General features: G+C 32.1%; 2 protein-coding genes across 2 annotated transcripts; both read right to left on the minus strand.

Moving 5' to 3' along the window:
* Positions 1-507: 507 nt before the first annotated feature.
* Positions 508-3,657, minus strand: LOC113861088 (importin subunit alpha-4-like). Its single transcript, XM_027493698.1, has 9 exons — positions 3,385-3,657; positions 3,107-3,304; positions 2,896-3,027; positions 2,424-2,609; positions 2,155-2,318; positions 1,886-1,964; positions 1,532-1,660; positions 1,114-1,241; positions 508-895 (listed from the first exon to the last, which is right to left on the minus strand). The coding sequence occupies exons 1-9, from the start codon at positions 3,580-3,582 to the stop codon at positions 508-510; spliced, it is 1,602 nt and encodes a 533-aa protein (XP_027349499.1). The 5' UTR covers positions 3,583-3,657.
* Positions 3,658-8,909: 5,252 nt separating this feature from the next.
* LOC113861089 (transcription factor bHLH149-like) lies at positions 8,910-9,620 on the minus strand. The gene has a single exon (XM_027493699.1). The coding sequence runs from the start codon at positions 9,477-9,479 to the stop codon at positions 8,910-8,912; it is 570 nt and encodes a 189-aa protein (XP_027349500.1). The 5' UTR covers positions 9,480-9,620.
* Positions 9,621-11,125: the final 1,505 nt, after the last annotated feature.

The raw sequence follows: 11,125 nt of genomic DNA on the forward strand, positions 1-11,125 counted from the left end.
ATTAACTACCCACTGCATCAACCACCACCCAATGACCTCCCAGCCAAAATCCTCCCTTTGTCATCTATTCTTAAGTGGAGGCCCAGTTGGCCTAGACCCAACACTGAATAATATGTGAATTCGTAGTTTTAATTAAAGAATAGAGTGTGGCGCATTAAAACCTTTTATGAAGCTCTGATTGATTGTTGACGGTAGTTTGCATAGGTGTGTGCAACAATAATTACTGAATGAAATGATGAACCATTGAAGTTGTTGCATGGCCTAGAGATCTGTGGCCATTACACAATAGGCAAGACATCCATTCAAACACAATTTTTATTTCCCTTTTTGCAATATACAGAAACAAGTAAATCTAACCAAAAAGTGTACGTAGAATGTAACTAGGTTAACAACTTCAATAAATGTTAGACAACAATAATCAACGAGCCAGACCCAAAAAAATTCCTGACCCTTGGCTGAGTAAACGCAAATTTGAAAAATTTAGAAATGGAAAAATACGAAAAGCTATTACTGTGATCCAAAATTAAAACCACCTGCGGGTATGTCAGGTGGGTTGATCCCTAAATAAAAAGTTTGCTGAATAGCATCATCACTGTTCTCAACATTCGTCTCATCCAATTCTTCTTCATCCCAAAACCTCTCCAAAATCCTCACAGCCCGCTTATAAATTTCATTGTTGTCATGGTTCTGCAATCTTTCAATCTTTTCCAATCCTCCATATTCTTCAACCATTTCAGCATAAATATTGGTTCCACCATGCAGACCCATTTCCTTGTCAGCTTCTCCAACCTTCAAAATGTTCTCCAGCCCCTCTAGACAAAGAGTCACAGCATTTAGATCCAGACAGGTTAAGAGATCGCACAGTGGCTTAAGGCAACCTTGAATCACCAGGAATCTACAGTAATGTTCATAGGACGCGTAAGTATTTAAGTTTCATCACAGTATATTGCATTAGAAATAATTATTATAAAGTCACACTTTTTTTGTTTTTATGTAGTTTTCAAGTCTCTTACAAGGATTTCTCTAAACTTTATTAATAAATATTTTTACGCTCATGCATGCATGCATGCATTTTACGTGTAAGAAATTATGATAAAGGAAAATAAGTTGTACTTAATATGCTCATGGGATCCTATATAAGTGGCATTGCAGATGGCCCAGGCAGCCTCCTTCTTGACTTCAAATTCGGCATGATGAAGAAGACGAACAAGTGGAAGAATAATATTGGCCTCAAGGACAGCCTGCAGCAGTAATCATTAAACAATTCTGATAAGTTACACCACCAAACAACAATGCTTAAAAGGTTTCACTAGTTTTATGTAAAAATATATTTCAGAAATTTTCATAGTGACCTATGATATCTTATTAAAAATTGAATGTCTAGAATATGATATCACATGAAATGTACATTTATGGAGATTTAAGCATAATCACAAATACTCGGGAATAAACACATATTCAAACAATCAGCAGTTAACTTTTACACAAGACACTTGCAGCAAGATAAAGGTTTTCATATTCCTTTCCTTACCTGCACTTGAGCTTTAGTTCCAGCTGTGATATTTGAAATTGTCCAACAAACCTCTTTCATGATGCCTTTTTTGTGATTTTGCATCATAATTTGGCGAAGACAAGGGAGAACTCCTCTATCAATTAGAACCTGAAAATACATGGATAGTTGCATTGAATTTAAGGCGATAAAAACAATAAAGTTTATCTAGAATGCAAAACAGAAAAGACAAAAGGGACCAAAAAAAAAAAAATACTTTGTCTAAGTTGTCAATATGACTCAATTAATGAAAAATTATATCAATAATCAGGCTAAATATTATTAAAAACACACATTCATAAGAATGAGAAGATAATTGTACATCGTTATCTCTACCTGAGTCTGAGCATCATCACCATACACAATATTTCCTAGACTCCGAATTGTAGGTAGAAGAATAGACTCTGACTGATGCCTGCTAAAAGAAAGTTTAGCCATCCCAAATAGAAAACCAATTGAAAAATAAAAGAAAGGGTACAGAAACATCATAAGTCACCCATGATTTTTCCAGAAAAATGAAAGACACACAAAGGGTTTAAGCATAAATGACATGAGAGTCAGAGGAGGGTGTAATTGTGTAAATTGTAAAGAGCATAATAACATACTGCAGAAGCTCCACAAGTCGTGGGCAAACTCCTGCATCAAGTACAGCTTGAACTTTTCCATCAATGTCCTCCGAAAGGTAACAGAGAGTCCAACATACTTCTGTTAGAATCTCTTCATCGGTCGAGTGAATAAGTTGCTTAAGGACAGGAAACGCAAGCTTTACCTGACAAAGATCAATCCCATTTCTAATTACTAACATAAAATAAGTACATTTATAGTGTTTAACTATTTATTATACACAAGTAAGATTCTAAGAAATGTCCCTAACCTGTTCAAAATCTACATAAGGCTTTCCACGGCAAAAGTTAGATAAAGTCCATGCAGCATTCCTCATAATAGATAAGCTTGAAAGTGGATTCAACTGAGATAATAATGGCAAGAGAGCACCCTCACTAAGAATATAATCTCTGCACTGTGGGGAATCGCCAGCTATATTACCTAGAGCCCACACTGCCTGTTCATGACATGGAAAACCAAAATTCGGAGAAATTATAAAAAGTTTAATTCTTGGAAGTGGGGTAAGACAAAATAGTGATGTTGTGACAATAAAAGTAGTCATTAACATAGGAAATTATACGCAGTAAAAAATTAATTTTTCTATTTTGTGCTTAAATTTGTTATTAAAAATTATAAAATATCATAAGAATCAATATATTAATTTTATTATTTATTAATTTTCCTTTAAGTATGCATTAGAAAAATTGATAAAAAGATTATTAAAATACAATTAATTACTTGACCTGCTCTCTGATTTCAACGGTACTAGAGCTCAGAAGCTGCACAAATAAGGGGACAGCACCAAGTTCAACGACAACTCTTGTGTGATTAGATGTTCCAGAAGCAATGTTGGTTAGAATCCATGAAGCTTCAAACTGCAAAAGCAACATCATTGTGCGAAACAGAATCACAAAGAGAAGAAGATAGAAAGGTGAGAAAGTCTGAACTCTGAACCTGCAATCGGGGTGCATCATGTCTTGCCAAGAACTCAACAAAGCGAGGAACAACACCTGACTTAATTACGTCATCAATGAGTGAAGCATTTACATTCAACACAAATGATAAAAGGTTTCTAATTTTATAAGTTGCTTCCAATTGTGTAGCAGAGTCTTCAGACCACACTCCTTGTGCCATAGCAGGAACAAATGGCATCTGTAAAAGAAGATAAAAAAGCAGAAAAGTTAAGGTGTAATGCGTTGCTTGAAGCATAGAAGGATAGATAAGAAGCGAACCGTATTGAGGGTAAAGGGAATATGAAGAAGGTCGTCAAGTTCCTGTTCCCTTCGTTTCTTGAAGAGATTGTCTTCGCGCTTGCTCTTTCTGATCTTCATGAGGGTGACCTCTCTTCTTCTCCGACTCTTCACCGCGTCAATTCCAATCTTATACACTTTCCTTCTCGTCTCTGCACGAGACGCAGGTAGCAGAGACATTTTTTTTTTCTATTCTGAAATTCGGTTACTCTTTCTTCCAAGAAACAGAGTGAGTGAGAGCAACAGAGAGAGAGAGTAAAAACAGAACGCCCTCTGTTTATCTAAACTAAATAAAAGGCTGGGAAAAGGGAAGGGAGAAAAATGTAAATAGAAATTCAGATAGAGCATGTTTGTTTAAAAAAAAAAACATTTTTTCAAAAATAAAAGATAATAAAAACTTGTTTATCAATTTAAATTTTTAGAAATATTTTTTTATTTTCAATTTTTTAAAATAAAAATAGCTTCTACGATGTTTTAATTTTTATTTTCTTTTTTAAAATAGCTAAAAATATTTTTAATATATATGTTCACTTGTTACAAACTTACAGTGTACTTAGTGTTATTCACTTTTTTTTAATATTATCTATTCACACTATTTATATTTATTTATTATAAATTATTTTAATTTTAAAATTAATCACTATTTTTTAGTTTAATATTTATTTATATTTTGTAACTTTCATAATTTATTAAACTTATTATAAATTGTAAGTATTATTTTATAAATAAGAATATTTTTCAGTTCAATATTAATTAAAAATCTTAATGTTTTAATAATTTTTAATTCAATATTTTATTTTAATATAAAAATATTTAAGTAAATAAAAATATTAAAATTAAATATCATATATGTAGATATTTAATTTAAAATAATAAATTAAAAAATCAAATACATTTTTTAAAAAAATTATAAACAAATTATCAAACAATTTTTTTATTTTCTTCAATTAAAAATTAAAAAACAAGACAGAAGCAAACAAATAATCTTTTTTACGTTTATTTTTATTCTATTCTTCTTTAAATTTTGACTTGATTTAGTGTTTAGTTTTATTTATTTTCTTTTTGTTTGATTTTTTATTTTTTAAATATTTCGTCTTATAAGTTAAAAAAAGAAAAATAAAGTATGAGAAAATTAAAATTGAAAAAAGCAAACAAATAAGTTGCATGTGAAGAGAGGAAGAGCGTTGACTGGCAGAAGCAATTTTGGAGAGAGAGAGAAATTCATTGAATAGAATCGGACAGATAGAAAACCAAGAAATGTCTGGCAGCAGCTGCTGAAACTGCTTTTTTGTTTTTGTTTTACTAAAATAAATAAAAAGAAGAGCAGAAAATAATTGGGTTCTGATTGGGCTCGGCCCTAAAGCCACTGTCTGTTGGACTAAGGTTCACTTTTTGGTTAACGCGAAAATTATATATCGGCCCAAATTTGAGGGAAAGTGCTCGGTTGTTTTGTGCCAACTACGTCAATTATTTCCACATTGGCCAGCAATCTTCTTTTTTTTTTCTCTGACTAGAGAGATCATTGCATATACTTTTATAATTAACGGTTATAATTTTTTTCATATTTTAAAAGTTAAAAATATTTAATTTTTAAAAAAATTACTAACTCAACTGTCTATTAATATAAAATTAATAGTAATAATTATTCTACATAGAATGTTTTCTTAATTTACGAGGTATTGTAGAAATTACCTTATGTATTTCTCAGTCAACCACAATTTTCATTTTCTTTTTTAACTCTTTATTGAAATAGTTGTAGTTTTCTCAAATATAGTTGAAGTAAAATTATTTTAGACTTTTAGTTTTAAAGAGTTCACATATTTTATAGTTTATTTTTCTAATTTTAAAAATTTTCTCTTTAACAATAAAGAGTAAAATTATAGAAAATATAATATTTATATTTAATTGTATATTTGCCCAGGACTGATGAGTCATGGGCAATAATTAAATTTTATACAAAATATAAACATAAGAAGCCGATATACAAGGATCGTTAATGTATTATGAATGACTAAATTTTAATACAAAATAAAGACAATGATACAAACTGATAGTTTTTACTATGCCCATATTTTTCAAGGGGAGAGAGAGATAATGATCAATAAAATAAGTAAAATTATAAATTTAATCATTGACTAGCTAATATTATTTCTCCAATACCCAAACTGCAATATTTTAGGTCCCAAGACTCTTTAAGCACATAATAATAAATTACTTCACAAGCTTACGTAAACGTCAAAGTTTGAAATGATGACACCAATGATGGTGGTGGCCACATTTACCACTTTAAGGAGTTTGTCCCATTTTCAATAAAATGAACCCAATTTTGAAAGCTAACATAGAAGCCCAATTCTCTATGGTTCAACAGAAACTACACATTTTAAAATGGGTCAGAATCACGACAAGAAAAAAAGGGGTCAGAATGTGCTTAGTGGTAAGTCAGAGAAACATAAAATATAAGGATCATAGTTTAAATTTTGTCAGATTCAAAAATTACACTTCAATTTCCCTCTCTCAATCCCTATCTCCTCTCTTTGGACCAAAAAAAAGTCAGTCCACTTTTTGAACAGGTAATATACTTCTTTATTCGGAAGAACGAACCCGAAATATTTGAAAAAGAAAAACCCAAAACGAACATTTGCATATAGTTTTACAGGCTATGACTCCTGCCATGTTATTTATAATTATATTAATAATAGAAGTATTTTAAATAATAAATAATTAAATGAATATATATATATATATATATATATATAAGAATAGTAATTAATATTCTTCATGCTTTATGGTCAAAATAGAGCATGGTTCATAATATATTTAACAACAAAATATAACAAGAATTGTTCGTAAATATTTTTCTTCAAGATAAATTCCATAAAATTAAGTTATCTTGTTGTAATTTTAAGGTGTTGTTGATGGGAATTTTTAAGATAATGATTAAGAAATGCCTGTTATACTTCATTTAATATTTTTAATTATTTATTAAATTTTTATTCCTAAATTTATAAAATAAATTCTCCGTAACAAAAGGATACATGATGGTAACCACGCGGTCTCCTCTTCCTCTGAAAACCTAACGAATGGAGATGGGGTTGCCACATGGCATGGTATGTCACTATCCGAAAATTGAGAGTTGAATTGTGAAGGTTGCACGCGTGTCAGCCCTTAACAAGGTAAAAAGTGTCCTCAGTTGTATTTACCCACAGAAGGTGGCCAGCTGAGGTAGGCCCCAATTGTCTAGGATCTGACCCATATTTGTCTGCTCCAAGGAGAACAATGTGGATGACCATACAAAAAGCCAATACGCATTCTCGTTCTTAAAATGGCGCGTGAAACTTTTTTTTCTTCTCCCATATTCACATAGTCACATGCAAGCCAATGTGTGGGGTGCATGCAAGCCTCCAATGCCTTGATATAAGGGACCTCCGAAGAACACGAGTTGTGAGGCTTAGCTTAGCTCAGGTTGTTTTATAAAGCTTTACCTCCACTCATCAACTCACTTTTCTCTTTTGGCCCCCAACGTGAGGTTTTTTCAATCTCACAAATATGCAAGACTAGCAGGATATTCTCTTCCTCACTTGAATTACATCTATTAGTACTTTTTCCTCTATAATATGTACGAACCCCTTCAATTAATAAAGAGTATTTAGGACACCCATTCAAAACATATCAAGATCAAATACATCAATCAAACGTCAATAAAGGGGCATAAACAAGAGGATAACACCATGATCACTGTATAGAAGAGTTTTGATCTCTAGCTCTTCACCTATAGCCTGAATTCCAAGTCTTGTGCATGACTGTACTCAACATAGCTTCAACTTGACGATTCAGAAATTAAACTAGTCGAAGATGAAAGACTATTTACCATCACTCCCCTTAATGGCTTTAGTTGTCTAAACAAATCAAGTAGGATAAGCCAAATTAAATTGGGACAAAACTTAGGTCAATATCGAACAGGCTTAAAGGATAGATCAAACAGCTAATAAGAATCCAATATCGGCCCTAGCTCACCCACTATCGATCTCAAACTCGACAAATGTGAACTTAGGATACCCACACTTAAATTAGTCAGTAAAGAAAACCAAATGACCATGTAAACTACATAAATGTCATAACGAGCAAATCATAAAAGTTGAGGATGGTAGGCTATTTCATAATGACTAATAAAAATAAAGTCAGACACCTGTGTAAGGAATTTTTTTTAAAGGTAAATGTAAAGAGGACAATAGTTAAAAAATTGAAGTCTATTTCATAACAATGATATTTTAAAAGGAATTTCAATAAACCTTTACAATAATTTTTAATAAAAATATTTTATTATTAAGTCTTTAACTAGTGTCTTTATAATAGTGATTAGCAAGACCATTTTAGACGAAGAATGCACTTTGAATGATAAAAGTGCAAAGATATAGTTATAATTCAAAAGTAACAATTTACACAAGTCTAAAAAAGTAATAAATTTATTAAAATTCATATAATTATTTTTTAATCAATAATTATAATGTTATACTGTATTCTAAAAATACCCTACTCTCAAGGGTAAAATACCCAAAATAAACATACATAAAAATGACCTGGGGCATGTTCAGCCACATTTGATCATCACTTGATTGAGTCCTAAGTTAATGTTAGAGACAATTCAGTCAACAGGAATTGATAAGATACAATAAAAGCCTTCCTTGTCAAGTAGTTCAATGAATACAGATAATGACAATTCATCACTTAGGTCTGAACTAGGTAATTTAAGCAAGGGATGCCGTTATTAACTCCCACACAATATACCAAAAGATAAGACGAAATGACATTGGGTGTGACCTGATTGCGATGGGAAGAGGATTAATCGTCTCCTCGAGTCAGGCACCAAACTTAGAAGCTTCCCTTTATGGATGATTTTATTAGCTAATTGCCGATTTTTAGTTTTGTCTTGGAAGTGGGTGCGGGCCCTGAATGGATGACAATAATTATTTATTTATAAATAGTGGTCCAACTACGCGATATTGTTAATTAGAGCACTTGACATAAACTTAATAATTTTTTACAATAAAAATATATATTAACTAGTATTCTTAAAACATTAATTAATATTTACTAAATTATTATTCTTGAGTTTTATCTTTTGAGAAATTCTAGCAGAACGCTGGTATGGACAAATCTGCTGGCCATATTTGTTTATCAGACTTTAAATTTGATAGCAGTTCCCCCTTTTTTCTATTTGAAGCTTTGTAAAACATAATAAATATATCATGAAAAATATTATTTTGACAAACAGAAAATTATTAAGAAGTACAATTAGTATATGTAAATTAATATATCATATACGATGTATAGCAATGTATAATTCATCCTATTGTTTAGTATAATTTCTTTAATTGAAATAATAAAAAATGAAAAAAAGGAAGTGAGAACGTGGAACTCAAATCCGAAACCAATAAAAACGATATATATTAAAAAAAATAAAAATAAAAAACACCTGGCTCGACACTATAGCCTGAAAACGACGTAGGTCAACTCAAGCCGAGCCGAGCATTCGGCGGCGCACCGCCGGAGAGGAAGTCGGTGAGAGCCGTCATGGCTCGTACTTGCATCTCCAAGGCCGAGATATAGTCAGTGGCTTCTTCCAGAAGATTCTGGAACAATACTTTCCGGCAACCGGGGATTAACCGGCTGAGAACCCGCGCTTTCTTCTGCACCGCCGGCAACCTTCTCTGAATCACTGGCGTCCTCTTCTTGGTCAATCCGTTGGCGGACTTCTTCACCTTTTTGTGCTGACTCTGCAAGTGAAGCTTCCACCGGCAGAGCGGACTGGCCAGAATCGCGCGGCTCCATCGAGTTCGGCCCTTGGCCGTCGCAGCAAGAACTCGGTCGGCGGCGGCGCGAATTTGGCGGCCGGCAATAGGATTGGACGGAGGAGGACGGTACCGACGGAGAGTGCGAACGAGATTGGAGGAATAGATCAGCTGCTGGGATTGGGAAGTCCATGGAACGAGACTGAGGGAATTGTGGTCTCTGATTTCTGGCTTGTGATTGGATTCTTGCGACGTAGTGGAATGGATGCTTGGGTGCAGAGACGCCATTTATCTAATTAGAATTGATGGAGAGTACACAAACGGAAGTGATTGGAAAACAGAGAAGAATGAAGGGATGATTGATCGATCAGAGAAGTCTGGAATTGGAATGAAATATATCAGAAAGAAGGAGATGATGATATTGGTGTGTGTTTGTATTCTGTATGAGAGAGAGTGAGCGTCAGTGTATAAAGAGAATTCACGAGGAACCATGCGTCCTTCCGTGTCTTTTACCATTTAACTCTCTTTATTTTTTAACTTTCACCCCTGCTTTTTGCGCGCCCGGGATCTTGTAATCGCTCTCGTTTTATTTTTTGAGGAAGGGCGATGCATTCTTATGAACATATTTTTAATGATTAAAAATTCATTAATAATAAGAGTTGGATTAAAATACATGTTTAATGTTCATGTATTTCTATTTTTATATTATATTTAAAAATAATATATATTGAAATATGAGATTTTTAAAAATTATAAAAATATTAAATTAACAAATTTTGAACAAAATTAGTTATTTTTTTAAAAAAAAATTGTTATTAGTTTTTCATTTTCATAAAATTTACTCATTTTATATAAAAATTGTCAATGAAATTTTTTTAAATGAACTAATTTTATTCAAAAATTGCCTGATTTTTAAATTTTTGTAATCTTCTTTAAATTCTCATATTTTTTATATAATATTTTCAAATCTAATATGTATTAAAAGCTAAATTTATTGTCTTTCGTAATTATTTAACATGTTCTAGGCATACATTTATTTTTTCCTTACATGTAAAATTTATTAATATATAATTATATATTTATACATGATTCAATCATATTAGAAAAAAAAAGAAAAAAAGAGGAGTGATAATTCATTTACCTTTTTGAAATAATGTTCCTTCTTTTCCTTTCGATTTTTCTCCCCGTCTTATAGTAAACGAAATATAGGGCATGCACAGAAGCAGGTTAACATTGTCAGAGTTTGACTAACAAACCAGGATGAACATAAAATATTGGTAAATAACATTGTACTTTAAACATTTACGAATAACAAATTCAGATGAAGACAGTGACCTCACATGCACCTCCGATGAGGAAAATTTAGGTTTATTTGATTGGACATAGTAGGCTAGCAGACAGCTTGCCTCATTAAATTATCATATTCTCCTGCAATCGTAACCGATCTATGATCTTTTTCTTCAATTCCAGCCCCTCAGCCCCTTTTTCTATCTCATTTCTATTCAAAAAACATTAAAATTCAGTAGTCACGGAAGGAGGCACTAGTCATTTTTAATTAATTAATTGTAAACCTAAGGGCTCATTTCATTTTCAAAGCTAGTATCTAATCACTATTATTTGGTACCTCTTACGGATAAGATCCCTCATGTTGCCTCAATCATCTTAACTTGCTTGCCAAGATAGAATCAAAAGAGGAGAGAGAGAACAATTAAGAAAAGAGAAATGCTTTAAGCATTATTAGGTTAACCATTGTGTCAAGTTTAATTTGCTGCAACGTATAGATTAATACTTATTAGGACTTCGTCCATCTATATTTGGGTACTTAAGCAGTGTTTGGTATGTAATATTTTAAGCTCTACTTCACCTTGCAAGTAAAATCCTCTCGTTTTGTACCTTTATTACACAGAGACACACACACACACACACAAAGGCCG

Source organism: Abrus precatorius, unplaced genomic scaffold, assembly GCF_003935025.1.
Source record: "Abrus precatorius isolate BTA unplaced genomic scaffold, Abrus_2018 Scaffold3, whole genome shotgun sequence".
NCBI lineage: Eukaryota > Viridiplantae > Streptophyta > Magnoliopsida > Fabales > Fabaceae > Abrus > Abrus precatorius.

Coding starts and splice junctions, on each gene's coding strand:
- LOC113861088 (XM_027493698.1), bottom strand. CDS start 3,582: ATGTCTCTGCTACCTGCGTCTCGTGCAGAGACGAGAAGGAAAGTGTAT. Junction 3,305..3,384: donor TTCCCTTTACCCTCAATACG/GTTCGCTTCTTA, acceptor CTTCTTTTACAG/ATGCCATTTGTTCCTGCTAT. Junction 3,028..3,106: donor ATGATGCACCCCGATTGCAG/GTTCAGAGTTCA, acceptor TTGCTTTTGCAG/TTTGAAGCTTCATGGATTCT.
- LOC113861089 (XM_027493699.1), bottom strand. CDS start 9,479: ATGGCGTCTCTGCACCCAAGCATCCATTCCACTACGTCGCAAGAATCC.